The sequence below is a fragment of the Antechinus flavipes genome, chromosome 6, assembly GCF_016432865.1.
Source record: "Antechinus flavipes isolate AdamAnt ecotype Samford, QLD, Australia chromosome 6, AdamAnt_v2, whole genome shotgun sequence".
Taxonomy (NCBI): Eukaryota; Metazoa; Chordata; class Mammalia; order Dasyuromorphia; family Dasyuridae; genus Antechinus; species Antechinus flavipes.
The window spans coordinates 249070625-249092829 of NC_067403.1; the positions used below are offsets into that span (position 1 = coordinate 249070625).

The following is a 22205-nucleotide window of genomic DNA, read 5'->3' on the forward strand; positions in this document are numbered from 1 at the left end:
TTAGCATGGTGCTTAGCAGTTCTCTAGTTCGGAGTTCTCACCTTTCACACCTTTAACAGTTCACACATTAGTTTATACACTGCTGCCCCTCCTAACCCACCAGTTCAGATGAAAGTCCTCCCAGTAGTCCTTTTTCAGCTTTACTCCTTTCTTGGTTTATTAGTTAAACCCCAGTTGGACTGTCATTGCTGGCTCTGCTTTAACTTTGAATCCCCTTATTCTGTTGGAATTGCCCTGGCAGACTCAGTTTCTGGGACCATTTTCTGATCACCTGTTCTTGGGAACAACCAGAAATCATCCTTGGAAATCGCCATGGGACAGGCACCTGCCTTGTGACTTGCCTCCATGAATCTTTCCAATCCACTTTTCCAGTCCTGTAACCCCAGTTCCTTAATTAGTATTTCAGCATCCTCCAAAGATGTTGCGGTTTGGTATCAGACCTCTGAAAGTTCATGGTTTGCTTGCTTTGACTTTGTGTGCATACTTCCACACTCTTCTCAGTAATCTGGATCCTTTCTGTATCCTAGAAGCAGTGTTCCTTAGCTTGTCTGTTCTTCTGGGTGGGGATGGCTGGAGCCATTTCAAGTCCCACTCTCCCCCTCCCTAGAATCCCTTGAACAGCTGTCCTAGAAGGGCTAGCACAACTGCCTTGAGCACTGCTTCTCTCCCTACAAATTGATGCTGAGTTAAGTGCATAAATGACTGCGGACCTAACTCGTACTGAATTGTCCGTCTCTAACTGGATTCCCTGGGCTGAGATGATGCTCTAGAACTGTAGAGGACCCAACAGGCTTGCCACAGGGAGGCCTTTTTGCTGCCGTAAACAAGAAAGGCAGTTAACAATTCTGGGATAATCAGGGAAAGTCTGGCTCTTATCCATAAGAATCTTGAGTCTAGATGACTGGAGCAGGGTCAGGGGATTGTGATGACTGTGTATTTAAAATCAGCCAGAGTCAGGAATTCAGGTTAAGGGAAAAATCTTCAATCTTTATTAAAGAGAAGAGGTGAAAAAGGATCACAATAGCAATATGGGCCGCTGCAACAGGAAGCCAGCTAGCAGAGGGGGATTGGAGATAAAAGGCCGTCGCAATGGCAATGCAAGCAGCTGTGTCAAGATGCCAGCCAGCAGTCTTTCCTTCTGCTTCCCTTTCCACTCCCTTGCCTCCACCCACCAAAATCATCATTTCCTATATAACACATCAGGACTTGCACAAAGAGTGGGCAGGGGCCATTCTTTCTCCAAACATATATATATAAATAGAGTATGGTCCAATTACTATTTAGCCTCATGTGCTTGGGATCTCAGTGCATCAACTCAAGCCTCAGCCCATTACAGAGGATGAATTGCTTTCTGTTTAATTCCTCTCCATGGCTAACCACCCTTATCACATCCCTTATGGGGCCATTATTTCTCCTTCTCCTTGCCTTCACCATAGGCTCTTGCATCTTTTTAAATCTTGTTCGCCTTATTCTTTTCCAGGTAGAGTTAGTCAAACTCATGCTGCTAAGAAGAGACCCTCCAGCTATCTGGGGGAAGATGATTCAATGATTTGAATATCCACCAATTGTGATACTTCAGTTTCCCTGCCTCGGTTCCCCTGAATTGTCATAGTTCAGTGTCCCCAAATTATTATGTGATACCTTGAATAAAATATTATGGCCATGCCCCCTTTCCTTATCCCATTAAGCTCTGGTCACTCTCACATTTCAGTGAATTATAAAACTCCAGATAGCTTTTCTCAAATGCTTGGGTTTTTCTTGTCCCAGACTCCTGTCTCCTGCCTTGACCTCCTTCTTGACCCCTAACCAGTCAGAATTGAATTATGATCCTTTCCTGAAATTACCTCTCACCCAATGTTCGGTCCCGCCTTGCTTTGGTTCCCCTGATAGCTGGAGCCCTGTAAAAGTCTCTGGAAGTAATCGTTTGCTTCTGGATGCTTTGAGACAAGAGTCCCATTCCACTGGCTAGGTTTTGCTAGCCCAAATTCACCACTATTAAAATATTAAAAACCTAATCTCTATCTTGCCTCAGTTTCTCCAGCATTACAAACATTCCATAAAGTAAAAGGATTGTAAAATGATCAGCTATGAATGACTTTGCAGTTCTCAGCAATAAAATCATTCAAGAGGATTCCAAAGGACTTATGCTGAAAAATGCTATCCATTGTCAACAGAAGAACCAAACGAATCTGCAGACAAAACATACTTTTTTTTTTTCTTGTGGGGTTTTTTGGGTCTGTTTTCTCACACAACATTACTGAGAAATATGCTTTGCATGACTACACATATGTATAACTTATATAATATTGGTTGCTTTTTAACGAGGGGAGAAGGGGAATAGGAGAAAATTTGGAACTCAAAATTTTTAATTGCAATTTTAAAATATTTTTTACATGCAATTGGAAAAAGTATTTAAAAACTAAACATTGGTAGACTTCTCCTTTAAGACCATCTGGACAAGGTTTCTTCCTCATTTTCCCACCCCTTTTTTTTTTGGTAAACACTTTGTAGCTAGTTCAATCTTTTCCCCCTGAAACTAGATTGTTTAAGATCTCTATTTGGCTTTTTGTAAATTAGAATGTTTTCTATTTCCATAGATGATCCTTCATTTCTTTAGAAATCTTGTTTTTATATTCATACAATTGTATATTTAAGATTTAGTTTTATGTATTGTTTTTGTTTGTTTGTTTTTAGGAGGTCTATATTCCTCTGAATTGTCTATGGTTAATAAAAATAGAAGACAGGATCTGAATCCAGATCTGATCTTAGATGCCCAGGAAGGTCTTATCAAAGACAATGACTTTTCAAAAGGGAAAGGGTGAAGAGTTTCCATAGGATCCTAGTGGAGAGGAAATCTAGGGCTCAGATCGTTGCTCTTCTCTCTCATCTCTCTGCCTACCAAAAGAGACTCCCGCTCTCTCTCTCTCTCACTGATCTGCCCTCAGAACCGAGCCTACGTGTTTCCCAGAATTGTCCATCCTACCACCTCAAATGGAGGAGGATTGCTCCCATAAGCACTCAATTTAAGAGGTATCTGCCACTAAATGTAGGATTAAAATGAGTAGTAGAAATTAACTGATTCTTTTCATTGAAAAAAAAAAACCACATATAGATCTAGAGAAAAAGAACCAATTCAGAACTTTCTCAGACTTTCTCCTGTTGGAATGAAGATGATGGAATAGAGAGACTGCTGGACTTGGAATCAGAAAAAGCCAGTTTGAATGCTGCCTTGGATACTTACTAGCAGGGAACCCGAGTAAATCGCCCTCGCTGAATTATTTGTAGGCTCTTTCCATTAACCACCATTTGCATTTTCCATCTGTGACATCAGTGGCTGGTGTCAAACCACACAAATGAATGATGTTCAGAGATGGCTTTCTAAGTTCCTGGAAATACTGCTGGGGTGAAGCTGGAAAGGGAGACTTGGAGACGTGACCTGCCCAAGATCGCAGAGCTACTGAGTGTCAAAGGAAGATGTTACCCCCTCTGCCTTTCCCCCAGCTCACGATACTTCCTGGAATAAAGGCAATAAATGTGACCTAAGACAAAGAGGAACTATGGGACGGACTGAGGATGAGAACTAGAATGGGATAAGAAGCATAAGAGGATACTGGACAGGGACTTTGGAGCCCGTGTGTTTCCCAGAACTGCGCACCCACCACCTCTTCACAAACGGTGGGGAATTTCCTTACCACAGGTAGGATGAGTCACTCCCTCGCCTCTCTTTCTTTTTCTTTCCCGCCTTTCTCCCTCTCAGCCCTTGTCCCGGAGCAGGCCGGGATGCGGATTGACTCTTCCAGAGTCTTAGGGGCTGAGCCCAAGCGAATTCATCCCCCGAATTCGATTTTCTTCTGAGCGGAGACTCTGTGGAGCAAGCTTCAGGTAAACAAGCGTTTGCTGTGCTCCAGGCAAGGTGCAAAACGCTGGTAATGTGCCCGCCTTCGCTGCAAGCCTTCCGATGGAGGCCGAGTGCCTCCTTGTTGGGGAGCCCGAGTGCCTCCTTGTGGGGGAGCCCAAGGAGACGATCGGCCGCATCGCTCCCGAGATCCTTCCCGGCTCGGGGATTGCACACGTAGCCTAGCGCTCCGGCCCCCTTCCGTGGGACTGGGGAGGCGGCGGGGAGAGGAGCGAGATCCGGGGCAGCTGCTACCGGTCAGATACTCCAGAGGGGAGGTTGGGAGGGGTCTCAGACCTCACCTGCCACCAGAACCAGCCACGGAGCAAGGAGCGGGCCTTTCCCCCTGCCCCTGGGGCAAGGATTCTTCACCTTTTAGATCAGGTCCCCTTTGGGTGCGTTCTGGTGAAATTTAAGGCCCCTTTTCCAGAATCAGGTGCTTAAAAGCACAATATAACCTACATCGGATTACAAAAGGAAACAATTATATTGAAAGTTTACATACACACATGCACCCAAACACACACTTTTTTTTTTTGCAAAACATTCCCAAATTAGTAATATTGTGGAAGAAAATACACACACACACACACACACACACATTCAAAAGAAAGAAAAATATGGTTCAATCTGCATTCAGACTCAGTTCTTTCTCTGGAGATGGACAGAAATTTTCATAACAGGGTCTTTAGAATTATCTTAGATCATTGTGTTGCTGAAAATAGCTAAGTCTATCATAGCTGATCATTGCACAATGTTGCAATTACTGTATACAATGTTCTCCTGAGTCTGTTCATTTCCCTCTGCAAGAGTTCCTGCATGTCTTTCCAGGTTTAGCGGAGATGATCCTGCTTTGTCATACCTTATAACACAATAATATTCCATCACAATCATATACCACAACTTGTTCAACCATTTCCCAGCTGATGGATATCCCCTCAATTCCTAATTCTTTGCCACCACCAAAAGAGCAACTTTAAATATTTTTTATACGCACAAGCCCTTCTTAAATTTTTGATATTTTAATTTTTGCAGATAATATCCAGTAGTGGTATTGCTCAGAGTGTGTATGGTTTTATGGCCCATGGAGCAGAGTTCCAGCTGGCCATACCACTTCACTACTTTACCAACATGGCATTAATGTCTCTATTTTCCCTCATCCCTTACATCACTTGTCATTCAGAAAAAGTATTACTTATAATTTTAAAAACCAATTTATAAATTAAATCCAAAGAAGAATTTTTAAAAAAAATTTTACTTCCTTGTGGAGGACAGGGATGACAGAGACATCCTCCTCAATATTGGGTGGGACCCCATCCAATGGGGAGAGTTTGAAAAGAATCTAATCTAAGGCCCACAGCTCTGCTAAGATTGAGAAATAGATTCTTTTATATAGATTGCTGGAGGCAGAATAATCTGACTTCTCACATGATCTGTGCTATGTTTCACAAGCCAACCTCTCATTATGATATTCATTGAATAATTAATTAGTAACCAATCAAAGTTTATTTCTATCTATCAGAGACAATCTCCATTGTTAAATCTAACTAAGCATTCAGTATTCTCCAAAGAAGGTCTTTGGTTTTTGAGAGAACCACTGAGTTCAATTTACTGATCATTTGCTAGTCATAATAAATTGATTACTAATAACTTTTTTTTCCTTTTCTGTCATATTAACTAATCTGAGAGATATGGGATACAGCTCAGAGTTATTTTGTGCATATTATAATAGATAACATTGATCACTTTTCATGAAAATTGTTGATATATATATACAATGTCCCTTCCTAGGGAGCAGGAGAAGCAAGAACAAGGAGTGGATAGAATAACCTCTAAAGTTTCTTCTAGCTTTCCAGATATGACCCTATGACCTCTGACCAATCCCAGAACCAGCAAATAATCTAGACTACTCCTCACCAATTAGAGGTATAGTTTAAAGAAGGCTTTGGTTTGGCACTCATGGACATATTCTGTTCATTATTTGAAGTGGGCTGAAGTAACTTCTTGTCTCCTCCAGACTCCATGACTTTCTTTTCAATTCAAGACTGTTAATGACAAAACAGATGGTAAGAATGGGGTCTCTTTCACAAGAACTTAAAGAAAGAGGAATAAAATCTGGTGTCTTTATCAATAAATTAACAACTATTAGAGAGTATCTGCTAGACATGAACCATAGGAGCTGAAGGAAGAAAAGAAAGGAAGTTGGGTATGTGGGGAAGAGTCTTAAGGCTTGGGTATGAATTGTTTGAATTTGAGCTCTGATACTTATGAGCTGTGTGACTTTAATTAAATGAGTGTCCATGTCTGGGTCTGATTTTAATTGTAAAGTGACCTTGTTGGTTAACATGGCCTATTTTCCAGCTCTAAATTCTATGTTCTGAAAAAAATTAAGTTGTAAAGGCATCCTTTAGATAACTTAACCCTGATTCATTTCTCTCTGCAATCATCATAAAGGAGTTATTTTATCATAATAACATACTGGCTGTGCCCTGTTAGGCAGCTTCTTCTCCCCAGACACATGTGCTAGTGAGGACTGGAGCGAGTGCCAAAGCATAAATTTTTTCATTCTATCTTTTTGAATGTTCTGTCAGTGCACAATCCGTTTTTAGACTTGATTTAATGTTGTTTATGAAAAAAAAAACTAGGGAGGGTTCAGGCAACTTCCTAGCTTCTTTCAGTTATCTTGGCTCTGCCCTGAAGATAATTTTTTTCCTTTTAAAAGGTAAAACAGGAGTATCTTTTTATTCAACCAACTGGAAAAAAGTGGCTTGGAAATGACACTTTAATACTAAGGGCAAGCAGAAAATATGTTGAACAGGTTGTCACAGAACAACTAACAGATGGAGTTTAATTTATCATTGAGATAGCCCAAAAGTACAAGCATTCAAGAGTCATTATTTGTAAGGTATATGGGGAATTCAATGATAACACATATATCATTCTGATGAAGAACAAGGCTGTCCAGAATGCTCTGAAGGAACGACCAGAAAAGATGAGACTGTCTATAGATGAAATTTCTAGGATATATGTGAACTGAGAGATTGCCTTGAAGTGTCTGCCAAAAAATTCCCATTTCCATAATACTTTTATTAAAAGTGAAAAGAATCAGAATGATTTGCAATACAACAAATTCCCAATTAGTTTTTCTATGTTGGAGAGAAAAACACTAAAAATCTTGAAATCCAATTATCTTCACAAAGAAGGTGGCAATGTTTGGATCTATGGCATGAAAGGAGAACCTATATATAATGTCCTATGCGATGATAATAGATTTCTCTCATGGGCAACAGAAAACAGTTGGACACTAGTCAAAGACAAAATCAAACATGTGAAAACTACCCAAGTGGAAAAAATACCAAAGCAAGAGTTTGAGGTATGTGCTGATAAATATAAAAAACCAGCAGCAGAACACAAGGAAAAAAATGACCTTGCAACAAAAATCCAGTTCAAAGGAACAGATAGATTACTTTGGTACCATCGGGAGGGAACACAGTCTATCAGTGTTGATGGAGAGCTTTCAAAGCCAGAGATGCCAAAGGGAGCCATGGAACTAATTCCTTCAGGATCTAAGCCAGAGAAAGGCAAGATCTATTTTTTTTGGAGAGAACATCTTAAAATATATATATATCTTTCATAAAAGAAAAGAACTCGATGATTAGTCATTTCTTTAAGAATGTGTCAAAAAGTACTGAAAAATGGCATAAAGCAATTAAATCTATATCAAGAAAAATTCAGTAAATAACTGGATGCCATAACATCCAAAAGCTTTAAGACACTTGCTACTTTACTTGACTCCATTGGGTATATACATTTGAGCCAAAATGGAAAATTTGTCAGGGGTACTTGCTTTGTGTTCTGGGACAGGTATATTCTTATTTGTCGACATGTACTAAATAGCATAATAGATGGAATAGAAGAACGAAAATAGGTCCAAACAATTAGTGAAAACTCATTTGTAACTTTCATTGATGAAAACTTTTTAGAGTCACCACCCAAAATTGGCATTGAGCCCTGGTTTGAAGTTTCAAGTATAACTCTTGACTAAGTAGTATTAAAATTGAAGGAAAATGAAATTCCTAAGGGTTTATTTAAGCAGAATCAGAACACCGAGATACCCTGTAATGGCACAGTTTTTATTATTGGATACCCAGACATTTGAGATAAGCTATCTGGAGTTTTATGACTCACTGGAATGTGAGAGTGACCAGAGCTTAATGGGATAAGGAAAGGGGGCGTGGCCATAATATTTTATTCAAGGTATCATATAATAATTCGGGGACACTGACCTATGACAATTCAGGGGAACTGAGGCAGAGAAACTGAAGTATCACAATTCCCTTCTATCTGGTGGATATTCAAATCATTGAATCATCTTCCCCCAAGATTCATGAAGGGTCTGTTTTAGCACCATGAGTTTGACTGACTCTACCTGGAAGAGAATAAGGCAAACAAGATTTTAAAAGATTCAAGAACCTATGGGGAGGGCAAGGAGAAGGAGAAACAATGGTCCCATAAGGGATGTGATAAGGGTGGTTAGTTATGGAGAGGAATTAAAAAGAAACCAATTCATCCCCTGACCCTGCTCCAGGGTCATCTAGACTTAAGATTCTTATGGACAAGAGCCAGATTTTCCCCAATTATCCCAGAGTTGTTAACTGCCTTCCTTGTTTACAGCAGCACAAAGGCCTCCCTGTGGCAAGTCTGTCGGGTCCTCTACGCTTCTAGAGCATCATCTCAGCTAGGGAATCCAGTTAGAGATGGACAATTCAGTATGAATCAGGTCCGCAGTCATTTGTGTACTTAACTCAGCATCTGTTTGTAGGGAGAGGAGCAATGTTCAAGGCACTTGTTGTTGTGCTAGCCCTTCTAGGACAGCTGTCCAAGGGATTCTAGGGAGGGGGAGAGTGGGACTTGAAATGGCTCCAGCCATCCCCACCCAGAAGAACAGACAGGCTAAGGAACACTGCTTCTAGGATACAGAAAGGATCCAGATTACTGAGAAGAGTGTGGAAGTATGCACACAAAGTCAAAGCAGGCAAACCATGAACTTTCAGAGGTCTGATACCAAACTGCAACATCTTTGGAGGATGCTGAAATACTAATTAAGGAACTGGGGTTACAGGACTGGAGAAGTGGATCGGAAAGATTCATGGAGGCAAGTCACAAGGCAGGTGCCTGTCCCATGGCGATTTCCAAGGATGATTTCTGGTTGTTCCCAAGAACAGGTGATCAGAAAATGGTCCCAGAAACTGAGTCTGCCAGGGCAATTCCAACAGAATAAGGGGATTCAAAGTTAAAGCAGAGCCAGCAATGAGAGCCCAGCTGGGGTTTAACTAATAAACCAAGAAAGGAGTAAAGATGAAAAAGGACTACTGGGAGGACTTTCATCTGAACTGGTGGGTTAGGAGGGGCAGTAGTCTGTAAACTAATGTGTGAACTGTTAAAGGTGTGAAAGGTGTGAACTCCGAACTAGAGAACTGCTAAGCACCATGCTAAAATTAGACAACTGACATCACTTTGTGAGAATCCTAACAGCATCCACTCAATTTTCAGTTCCTTGCCACTACTAAAAGAGCTCCTACAAACATATGTAGGCCCTTTCCCTTTTTTAAAGCTCTTTTTGAGACAGACCCAGTAGTAAGACTGCTAGATCACAGCTTCATAGCCCTTTGAACACAATTCCCAATTGCTCTTCAGACTGGTTGGATTTGTTCACAGTTCCACCAACAATGTATCAGTGTCCCAGTTTCCCCACATCCTCTCCAACATTCATCATTTTTGTTTCCTATCAGCTTAGCCAATTTGAGAGGTATGAGATGGTACCACAGAATCTACACATGATTTCTTACGTGTATGAAAAAAGCATTCAATAAATGGCTATTGTATTGTATTGTTTTTATTGTTTCATAATCTTTTGACAAACACTACTTCCAGGCTAAAAGTAGTAAAAAAAAAAAATATTATTGAGAATACTTATAACAGGAAAAATATTTGAACTGGGTAAAAATTAAGAACAGCAGAAAACCCACAAGGTACAGTAGTATCCCAGATATATTTCAATCATTTAGGTCTTCAGGAGAGTTATGAAATTGATAAGAGGAGGACTTCCCTCCAATAATCTAGACCATAAGTCAGTCACACCTGCTTATCCCTCCCACATCTGGTCTCTATTAACCTATGGAGCCCCAGAGCAAGTCCATCCAATGGGCTGTCAGTCTTCTTCAGTTTTTGACGTCACCAGGAGCCAGAGGAACATGGAGGAGGATTGTTGGGCATTTTCACCACTTGCTGTTTCAGAAATGGAGAAGCAGCATGAGGTGTGGAGGGGTAATTGACTTGAAGTCAAGAAAACTGGCATTTGGACCCCAGTCTCTGACCCCAATCAGCCTATAACTGTTTACTATTTCTTCCAGCCTCAGGTTTTAGATACCCACATCATAGTGTTGTGAGGCTCAGGGAAGATAATTTCTAGAAGGGGTTATGCAACCCTTAAGGTGCTATGTAAATGTCAGTTGTCAATCTTCCATGAGAAATTATGTGTCCATGAGAATGGGAATGTATGAAAGAACTCTAATCAGTACCGGGGCACAGACCCTGGTTTAAGTCTTGGGAAACCACCGTCTTCTCCCTCAGATTGCAGAAAGCATCAGAGGCATCTTCCTTGAAGGCAAAAACCTTGTGGAGAATCATCACAGCTCTCCATTTCTACATCCTGTGGGTATGGAAATAATAAATTATACCAACTTCCATGATTGTGCACCATATCTTCATGAATGGAATTGATAGAATAGCCATACTCAATGATGCTCTGTTGCTGTTGCTGATATGTATATGAGAAGCCAGCAGCATGTAAGGCAACCAGGCGACCAGATGCATCCAGTACTGGGGAGCCAGAGGACCCAGAGAAGAAGCTGGTGTGGTAGGTCAAGAAATCTTCAGAATCCATCACTTTGTGTTCTCTGAAACTCTTGGGACTGAACATGTGGACACATTTTGTTTTATTTTCTGGACAGTTTGTAGGATTGCATTCTGGCTTCTTCCTATCCTGGAGAACTGTCTGGTATGTATTTTCCCTTTCTGCCAGAGGGATCACCATACAGATGTCAATTTTCTTCAGCCATCCTTCTGGGTGTCCAATAATAAAAACTGTGCCATCATGGGGCGTTTCAGTGTTCTGCTTCTGCTTAAATAAACCTTTAGGAATTTCATTTCCCTTCAATTGTAAGACTGCGTAGTCAAGAGGAATACTTGAGACTTCAAACCAGGCCTCAATAGTGTATCTTTTTGGGGACTCTGAAGGGTTTTCATCAGTGAAAGTCACAAATGAATTTTCACTAATTGCCTGAGCCCAGTTTGGTTCTTCCACTTGTGTAATTATCAAGTCTAGTACATGTCGACAAGTAAGAATGTACCTGTCCCAAAAGACAAAGCAAGTACCAGAGACACTTTGTCCATTGTAGTTCACACATATATACCCAATGGAATCAAGTAAAGTAGCAAGTGTTTTAAAGTTTTTGGATGTCGTAGCATCCTCAGTTACTTTGCCATATTTTTCTTGATGTAGATTAAATAACCCAATGTCTTGTTCCCTAACCTTTTCTTCCTCTGTCTGAAAGAAATGACTAATCAAGTTATTCTCCCTTGTGAAAAAGGTATATGTTTTAAAGATATACTCTTTTAATATATAGAACTGGCTTTGCTCTGGCTTAGATCCTGCAGGAATTCGTTTCCTGTCTTCCTTTAGCATCTCTGGCTTCAGAAACTTGTCATCAGCACTGGGAGACTGTGCACCTTCCTGGGTGGTATCAAGGTGATCTGGCTGTTCCTTTGAATGGGGTTTTTGTTTGCACTTTTTTGTTGTAGTCGTCTTCTTCTCACTTCCATTTTCATGTGCTATTGTTTTTTTATTTTTATGAACACACACCTTGAATTTCTGGTTTGCTACTTTTTCCATGGGGTAAGTATTCGGATAGTTTGTTTCGTCTTTGACTAATGTCCAACTGTCACCTGTCACCCAGGGAAGGAATCTGCCATCGTTGCGTAGGGCATCACCTACAGTGTCCCCTCCAGTGCCAAAGACCAAAAGATAGTCATATTTTGGGGCATCATATTTGGGTTTAATGATTTTTTTTATCTCCATCCCCGTCACAGAAATATAAAATGTGAAGCATTTTTGACCAATAGTTTTGTTGTATTTTTGTAAATCGTCCTGATCCTCGTTGCTATTGAAAAATGTAATATGGAGATGAGAATTCTCTGGCAGACATTTCAGGGGCATCCCTAAGTTCAAATATATAGTAAACGTTCCATCTTCCCTAGTTTCATCTATAGACACTCTCATTTCCTCTTTTGGTCGTTTCTTCAGTTCATTCTCAACAATCTCATTCTTTATTATCATTTTATACACACTATCATTGGGTTTCCCAAATACCATATATTTATCTTCTGATTTTTTATTCTTTTGTCTTATCTTAATGGAAAATTCAACTTCTGTGTCATCTGTGACATCTGCCGTGGCAATCGGCTCATTACATTTACCATCCTCACTTGATAGTGAGGTGTTGTTTCCAAGCTCCTCCTTTCCAGTATAAGGTAAGAGTTGCTCCTGTTTTACCTTTTAAAAGACAAAAAAGAAAGAAATAGAACAAACTATTAATCAACTCCCTAAAAAAAAATCCCCAGGACCAGATGGATTTACATGTGAATTCTACCAAACATTCAAAGAACAATTAGCCGCAATGCTTTATAAACTATTTGAAAAAATAGGGAATGAAAGAGTCCTACCAAACTCCTTTTATGACACAGACATGGTACTGATACCTAAACCAGGTAGGTTGAAAACAGAGAAAGAAAATTATACACCAATCTCCCTAATGAATATTGATGCTAAAATCTTAAATAAGATATTAGCAAAAAGACTACAGAAAATCATCCCCAGGATAATACATCATGATCAAGTAGGATTTATACCAGGAATGCAGGGCTGGTTCAATATTAGGAAAACTATCAATATAATTGGCCGTATTAATAATCAAATTAACAAAAACCATATGATCATCTCAATAGATGCAGAAAAAGCATTTGATAAAATCCAACATCCATTCCTATTAAAAACTCTTGAGAGTATAGGAATAAATGGACTTTTCCTTAAAATAATCAGTAGCATCTATTTAAAACCAGCAGTAAGCATCATATGTAACGGGGACAAACTGCAACCATTTCCAATAAGATCAGGAGTAAAACAAGGTTGCCCACTATCACCGTTACTATTTAATATTGTATTAGAAATGCTAGCTTTGGCAATAAGAGCTGAGAAAGAGATTAAAGGAATAAGAATAGGCAATGAAGAAACCAAATTATCACTCTTTGCTGATGATATGATGGTATACTTAGAGAACCCCAGAGATTCTACCAAAAAGTTATTAGAAACAATCTACATGTTCAGCAAAGTTGCAGGATATAAAATAAACCCACATAAGTCATCAGCATTCTTATATTTCACTAACAAAACCCAACAGTTAGAGTTACAAAAAGAAATTCCATTTAAAGTAACTACTGATTATATAAAATATTTAGGAATCTATCTGCCAAGGGAAAATCAGAAACTTTATGAGCAAAACTACAAAACACTTTCCACACAAATTAAGTCTGATCTAACCAACTGGAAAAATATTAAATGCTCTTGGATTGGGCGAGCAAATATAATAAAGATGACAATACTACCTAAATTAAACTACTTATTTAGTGCTATACCAATCAGACTCCCAAAAAACTACTTTGATGAATTAGAAAAAATAACAACAAAGTTCATATGGAAAAACAAAAGGTCAAGAATTTCAAGGGAATTAATGAAAAAAAAATCAAATGAAGGTGGCCTAGCTGTACCAGATCTAAAATTATATTATAAAGCAGCAGTTACAAAAACCATCTGGTATTGGCTAAGAAATAGACTAGTTGATCAATGGAATAGGTTAGGTTCAAAGGACAAAACAGCCAATAACTTTAATAATATAGTGTTTGACAAACCCAAAGACACCAGTTTCTGGGATAAGAATGCATTATTTGACAAAAATTGCTGGGAAAATTGGAAATCAGTATGGCAGAAACTAGACATTGACCCACACTTAATACCGTACACCAAGATAAGGTCAAAATGGGTTCATGACCTAGGCATAAAGAATGAGATGATAAATAAATTGGAAGAGCATAAGATAGTTTGCCTCGCAGACCTGTGGAAGAGGGAGGAATTTATGACCAAAGAAGAATTAGAGATCGCTATTGACCACAACATAGAAAATTTTGATTATATCAAATTGAAAAGTTTTTGTACAAACAAAACAAATGCAAACAAGATTAGAAGGGAAACAATAAACTGGGAAAACATTTTTACAATCAAAGGTTCTGATAAAGGCCTCATTTCCAAAATATATAGAGAATTGACTCTAATCTATAAGAAATCAAACCATTCTCCAACTGATAAATGGTCAAAGGATATGAACAGACAATTCTCAGACGAAGAAATTGAAACTATTTATAGACATATGAAAATATGCTCCAAATCATTATTAATCAGAGAAATGCAAATTAAGACAACTCTGAGATACCACTACACACCTGTCAGATTGGCTAGAATGACAGGGAAAGATAATGGGGAATGTTGGAGGGGATGTGGGAAAACAGGGACACTGATGCATTGTTGGTGGAATTGTGAATACATCCAGCCATTCTGGAGAGCAATTTGGAACTATGCTCAAAAAGTTATCAAACTGTGCATACCCTTTGATCCAGCAGTGTTTCTACTGGGCTTATACCCCAAAGAGATACTAAAGAAAGGAAAGGGACCTGTATGTGCCAAAATGTTTGTGGCAGCCCTGTTTGTAGTGGCTAGAAGCTGGAAAATGAAAGGATGCCCATCAATTGGAGAATGGTTGAGTAAATTGTGGTATATGAAAGTTATGGAATATTATTGTTCTGTAAGGAATGACCAGCAGGATGAATACAGAGAGGACTGGCGAGACTTACATGAACTGATACTGAGTGAAATGAGCAGAACCAGGAGATCATTATATATCTCAACAACGATACTGTTTGAGGATGTATTCTGATGGAAGGGGATCTCTTCGATAAAGAGAGCCTTAATTGATCAAAGATGGACAGAAGCAGCTACACCCAGAGAAAGAACACTGGGAAATGAATATAAACTGCTTGCATTTTTTGTTTTTCTTCCCGGGTTATTTATACCTTCTGAATTCATTTCTCCCTGTGCAACAAGAAAACTGTCCGGTTCTGCACAAATATATTGTGTCCAGGATATACTGTAACCTATTCAACATGCTTGCCATCTGGGGGAAGGGGTGGAGGGAGGGAGGGGAAAAAGCAGAACAGAAATGAATGCAAGGGATAATGCTGTAAAAAATTACCCTGGACTGCGTTCTATCAATAAAAAGTTATTAAAATTTAAAAAAAAAGACAAAAAAGAGAGAGGAAAATGGATAGGTAGCACTCCTGCATATAAACAGTGAAGAAGCCCAATGGATAGAGTGCTTAGGTGACTGTACTTTGATTAACGTACATTAATCATTACATTACAGAAATTAAAGAAAATATATTTATATTGTTAGATGACATTAATTACATTAAAGAAAATATGAAGCATTTACTTTGCTGTTATATCCTAAGCACTATGGGGCCTTTTCCTCAGAATTGGACCTAATACTGCCCAGATACATTGTCTCTTCCTACTAGAATCGCTTAGAGCAGGGGTTATCTTGGATTTCGTGTTTGTGTCCCAGGGATAAGCTAAAAAATAAACATATTTCATTAATTCATCTGGAAATGAGGATAACGATAGCATTTATTCCTCATGGTTGTTGTAAGGTTAAAATGAGATATTTATAAAATACATTGTAAAACTTAAAACCCCAATATAAATGCTAGCTCTTCATTTTCTTCCTATCATCATTATTATTATCCTGTGTTGACACTTATTAGCTAGGTGACTTTGCGAGCCTCTCTCGGCCCCTCACTTCCCTTAGATTTTTTAACTTCTCATCAAATGGCAATGATAATACAAGAATCCTCTGCCTTACAGGGTCGTCGTGAGAACAACCGACACTTTGGAAAATATAGAGAGTGCTAAAAATATAAGTTATAGAAATAATAATGATATGAGACTTAGATCATGATATTGCCAGCCATAGCCCTGTTTTGTTTCCTTTGTATTAAATATATTTGGGTTCACAGCAGGAAATGCTAATGGAAAAAATCATGAAGGTACATAAATAAAGCAAGGAACTTCATATTAGATCTCACAATGACGAAACTCCATCCAAAAAGCAAATCAACTTCAATTTGTATTTTAAACAATTGGGACACGCCTGGTCTACCAGTATAGATATATGCTTAGAGGCAGCCCTTGAGCCCAGGTCTTCCCAATTTGAAGCTAGCTCTTTCTGACTCCAAATAATCTCTGGTTGAATTATATAAAATTCACATTTGTTAAGTGTCCACTGTGTGACCTAAAAAAGAAAAAAAAATCAATAAAATCCAGTCCCAGGCTTTATGCAGGATGATCTAGAAGTGAAGGATTCTGAAACACATTCTGGGGACTTTAATTTAAATGATGACAAGGCTATCAGTGAGCTGTAAGTCAAAGTCTCTGGGAGATCTGAGGAGAGAGATCATTTACCACTATGGCAAGGAATAGCCTATAAGGGAAGGGGGAATTTGAAGGTTGAGTGGGGGGGGGGGGATTCAGCAGGTTCAGGACAACCTGTGCAATGACTTTGAATGGAAGCTTGAAGGTAGAACAACAGTGAGGGGTGTACTCAGGACACAGAGAGAATAGTCCATGTTGACCATATGTTGCACAAAAAGGAGTCTGGCTCCTTGCCCCAGGCAACTACAGAAAACTAACCAGAACACTACAATCTGGGCCCTGGTAGCTGCTCTACACAGGCCAACATCACACCTACATACCATGTTAGACATGGACATATTCCGCTCATCATTTGAGGTGGGCTGAAGTACCTTCTTGTCTCCTCCAGACTCCATGACTGTCTTTTCAATTCAAGGCTGTGTTAATGACAAAACAGATGGTAAAAATGGGGTCCCTTTCACAAGAACATAAAGAAAGAGAAATAAAATCTGGTGTCTTTATCAGCTAATTAACAGATAAAGAGTATTTGCTAGGCATGAACCAGAGGAGCTGAAGAGAAAAAAGAAAGGAAGCTGGGTATGTGGGGAATAACCCTGTTTTAAGAGTTTTAAGCCTTGGATATGAATTGTTTGAATTTGAGCTCTGATGCTTATGAGCTGTGTGACTTTAGTCACATGAGTGTCCATCTCTGGGCCTGATTTTGATTGTAAAACAACCTTGTTGGATAACATGGCTTATTTTCCAGCTCTAAATTCTAGGTCCTGAAAAAAATTAAGTTGTAAAGGCATCCTTTGGATAATTTGGCCTCGATTCATTTCTCTCTGCAAGCCTATCAAAAAAGAGTTCTCTTATCATGATAACATAATGACTGTGCCCTATTGGGCAGCTTTTCCTTCCCAAACACATGCCCAGGTGAGGACTGGAATGAGCACCAGACCAAAGCTTTCTTCAAATGTCACCCCTAATTGGTGGGGAATCGTCTAGGTAAGTTTCTGGTTCTGGGATTGGCCAGATGTCGTAGGGTCATCTCTGGAAAGCTGGAAGAAACCTTAGAGGTCATCCTATCCACTCCTTGTTCTTGCTTCTCCTGCTCCTCAGGAAGGGACATTGCACATTTGGGCGATCATCTCCTTAGGCTACTCCGCAACAAGAGGACTCTGGGTTCTGTAACTATGTTTCAGAATTACATACATGTATATTTGTGTGTGTGTGTGTATATATATATATATATATATATATATGCACACACACTTATAGGTATGTAGAAATACCCATCTGTGTGTATATACACAAACACATATACACATATATGTGCATATATAGTGACAAACATACATACCTATCACAGCAGTTTTTTAAAGTAATCAAAATTATGTATAGTAATGTGAAAAATGCTCTGAATAATTATTGATTAGAAAATTCAAATTATAGCAGCTTCAAGCTACCATCCCATACTTCTCAGATGAGCTAATATGACAGAAAAGTAAGATGGATCATAATTAATAATCAACTTCTTAGTGATGTCTAGCAAATAAGTAATAAATTGAACTCGGTAGTTCTCTAAAGAAACCAGAGACCTCCCTGGAGCCTACTGAATGTTTGAATAGATCTGGTCCCTGGTGGATAGAAATCAATTCTGACTGGCTAACAATTAATGAGTGAAGACAAATTATAATTGGAAGTGGGCTTAGGAGACAAGATTCAAATCTTGTGAGCACTCAGTTCAATTTGTCTCCAGCAACGTATACCCAAAAATCCCTTTCCTACCCAGTCTATTAGAATGGAACTATGGCCCGACTTTACTTCGATTAGATTCTCTTCACTCTTTAATCAGAATCAAGTTCTTCCACTTGGGTGTGGTCCCACTCAATACTGAGGAGAATGTCTCTTAGTAATCCCAGTTCTTCACAAAGAAGTAAGAAGAAAAAAAATTCTCTTGGGGTTTGGTATATAAAATTGATTATTAGCACGATATGAGAAAAATCATTTTTCTCCGTGACAAATTTTGGAAGGGATAAGGGAAAATGGAGATACTGATGCTCTGTTACTGATGGTGGTAGACTGATTTCACCCTTCTGTAAACCAGGCTGGAGATGTGCCCAAGGGGCTATTAAACCCTGCATAGACTCTGACCAAGCAATACCGTCACTAGATCTGTATCCCCAACAGAAAAAAAAAATCAAAAGGACTTATATGTGCAAAAATATTTCTAGCAGCTGTTTTAGTGGTGGCAAAGAACTACAAATTGAGAGCATGGCCATGGGCAATGACTGAACAACTTGTGATGGAATACATAAGCCATGACAAGCAGGATGCTCTCGGAGAAACCTGGAAAGATGCGCACAAACTGTGGCCAAGTGAAATGAGCAGAACCAAGAGAACACTGGATACAGCAATAGCAATATAGGATGATGACCGACTGTAAATGGCTTAGCGATTCTCAGCCAAACAAGGATCCAAAATAATTCTGAAGGACGTATAAAAATCGCCCTCCCCAGAGAAAAAACCCGATGGTTCTAAATACAGACCAAAGCACATCATTTCTTTCCTATATTTTTCTTGTTTGTTTTTTTTTTTTGTTTTCTATTTTCTTTCACAGGTTGACTAACATGGAAATGTGGCTTTTCTATATACACACAGACATATTGCACTACATATGTGTGTGTAAAACTTTCAATAGGATTGTTTCTTTCAGTAATTCTGTGTATTTTATATTGTGCACACGATTCTGGTAAAGGGGGCACCAGAACGCACGCAAAGGGGACTTGTTCGCTCTAAAAGGTGAAGAATCCTTGCCCCAGGGGCAGGGGGAAAGGCTCGCTCCTTGCTCCGTGGCTGCTTCTGGCCGCAGGTGAGCTCCGAGGCCCCTCCCAGCCTTCCCACCTGGAGCATCTGGCCGGTAGCAGCTGCCCCGGATCTCGCTCTTCTCCCTGCCGTCTCCCCAGTCCCACGGAAAGGGGCCGGAGCGCTGGGCTACGTGGCCGATCCCGGAACCGGGAAGGCTCTCGGGAGCGTCTCCTTGGGCTCCCCCACAACGAGGCACTCGGCCTCCATGGGAAGGCTGGCAGGGAAGGCGGGCTCATTACCCGCGCTGCGCACCGTGCCTGGAGCGCGGTAAACGCTTAACGGATAGTTACTATGGATGTACAGCTTACCTGAAGCTTGCTCTGCGGCGTCTCGGCTCAGAAGAAAACCGAATTCGGGGGCGCCCAAAATGTAGTAGTTCGGGGTAAGCTGCTGAGGCTCTGGAAGGGACACGCACAGGCTGGTCTGCTCCGGGAAAAGGGCTGAGAGGGAGAAAGGAGGGAAAGAAAAAGAGAGAGAGGCAAGGGAGTAACTCATCCAAAGGTTGATGAGAAATTTCCACCCTTTTGCGTGAACAGGCACGAAAATTCTGAGACAGGGATGACGTCGACTGAAAAAGTAAATGAAACTGAAAATCTGGGCAGACTCAGCAGAGAGGAAGTGTCTGGGATCGACTCTGGAAGACCGAGGGGGGAAGAGAGGAAGAATGGTTTTAGTCCCCAAACTCCCCACCCTGGTCCTTTTTGAAAAGTAAATGTAGTGGATAGAGCACCAGCCCTGAAGGCAGGAGGACCTGAATTCAAATTCGACCTCAGACAGTTCATACTTACTAGCTTTGTGCCCCTGGTCAAGCCACTTATCTCCAAATGCCATGCCTTCCCCAAATTAAAAGTCACTGCCTTTACTAAGACCTTCCTGGCCACGCGATTCCGATTTTGCCTTATATGCTTACTATACCCACAAGCCAGAGGACCATAGATCTCCTGAAAAGAAACTAAAGTAAAAGCTTCAATGTACAATTCTATAGCAATAAAATCAAGGATTGGATAGAAATGAAGGATTATTTACACTAATATAAAAATATGAAATATTCCAAATTATAGGGTACAATTTCCAGGGGGGGAATTATTGAACTCCCTACAAAGTAGGAACTGAAAGTCAAGTTTTGGGGAAGAAATTTGTCCTGCTGAACTTAAAGGAGAAGTCTACCAAGTTCTATATTTTTAAATCTCTTTTTCAATCACGGATAAAAAAAATATTTTTACATTCATCTTTAATTTTTTTTGAATTCCAAAGTTTCCCTTTCCTGCCTTCTCTTTGCTCTTACTGAAAAAATGATTTGCTATCGTTTATACGTGTACAGACAAACAAAAGATATTTCTGAGTAATGTTGTGAAAGAAAACAGACTAAAAAAGAAATCCATCCCAAGAAAAGAATAAAGAAAACAAAATATGTGTGTATGTGTATATATACATGTGGTATTCTTTTCTTTTGTATATAATGGTTCTCTCTGTCAGCAGGTTTCTCGGGGAGGTTTTCTGGAGGCAGCCTTAGTTTCAGCTCAGAGTAATAATCACTCCAAATGCAACCAGCTGATAAAATCCAAACGTTTATTTTCTCCTTCCTGGGGCCTGGGTAGCTTTCTTAGAGGCCTCAGCTTTCCTTGGTTCCCAGAGCTCTTGTTACTAGTCTTTTCCTCTAGCTCCATTCTGAATGTCTCTAGCCAGCACCAAGGTGAAAGTTGGAATTGCCACAGCCCAAATAAAATTTGCAGCTTCTAATATATATCAGCTCTTTAAGGAACTTCAAGAGCAAGTGAGAAAGCATCCAGGAAAGATTTATATCCTGCATGTCCATTCACATAGTGGACTTCCAGGTCCTATTTTTGATGGAAATTCAAAGGCAGATAGCCTTTTAACTATGTTGGCCAGTATGCCTTTATTTCAGGAGGCCCAGGAATCCCATTCTAAATACCATCAGGCTGCTCGAGTTTTGCGTTTACAGTTTGGGATTACAAGAGAAGAAGCTAGGAGCATAGTGAAAAGCTATACAGCTTGCCTTCCCTTCCACGCTCCTACACTGCCTCCAGGGAAGAACCCTCGTGGTTTGAGACCCAATGAAATCTGGCAAATGGATGTGACTCATTATAAATCTTTTGGTCGTCTGTCTTTTATCCACGTTGTGGTAGACACCTTTTCAGGATTCACTTTTGCCATACCAGCAGCAAAAGAGACAGCCCGAGTGGTCACTGAATTCCTCATTCAAGCATTTGCAATTATGGGTGTGCCACAAGAAATAAAAACAGATAATGGACCGGCATATACCTCCAAACATTTTGAACACTTTTGTGCACAGTATAAGATTCTACACACTACTGGCATACCCTTCAATCCTCAAGGTCAAGCAATAGTAGAAAGAAGAAACAGAGACATTAAGACACTCCTCCAAAAACAAAAGAAAGGGGGAGCCACGGGTAACCCTAGAGAACTTCTAAATTTAGTTCTCTATACCATTAATTTTTTAATCTTTGATAAAGATGCACTGGCTCCAGCAGACAGGTTTTATAACCCACCAGAAGAGCAGTGTCCAGTGCGAGCAGCTCCACTATCCTTAGATAATCGCCAGGTGATGTGGAGAGACCCAGAAAGTGGTGAATGGAAGGGACCAGATAGGCTAACTGCTTGGGGGAGAGGATTTGCTTGCATCTCTACAGGTGGAGAAGGAATCAGATGGGTGCCTACGAGCCGCATTCGCCTTGTCCATCGCAGAAAGATGGAGCAGACCCTTGAAACAAAGGAGAAGACCCAAGAAATATCGGGTGATTCTGTTGCTGATTGTGCTCATGA

The 22205-nt window shown here is 39.9% G+C and overlaps 1 protein-coding gene across 1 annotated transcript; it reads right to left on the reverse strand.

Annotated features, from left to right (window-relative positions):
* Positions 1-9773: 9773 nt before the first annotated feature.
* Positions 9774-20782, reverse strand: LOC127540422 (serine protease FAM111A-like). The gene is made up of 3 exons (XM_051965121.1): positions 19709-20782; positions 16874-16969; positions 9774-12509 (listed from the first exon to the last, which is right to left on the reverse strand). Exons 2-3 carry the CDS (start codon positions 16946-16948, stop codon positions 10542-10544), a joined length of 2043 nt encoding a protein of 680 aa, XP_051821081.1. The 5' UTR covers positions 16949-16969; positions 19709-20782; the 3' UTR covers positions 9774-10541.
* Between the last annotated feature and the right edge of the window lie 1423 nt (positions 20783-22205).

Coding starts and splice junctions, on each gene's coding strand:
- LOC127540422 (XM_051965121.1), bottom strand. CDS start 16,948: ATGGAGTCTGGAGGAGACAAGAAGGTACTTCAGCCCACCTCAAATGAT. Junction 12,510..16,873: donor ATATGTCCATGTCTAACATG/GTATGTAGGTGT, acceptor GTCTTTTAAAAG/GTAAAACAGGAGCAACTCTT.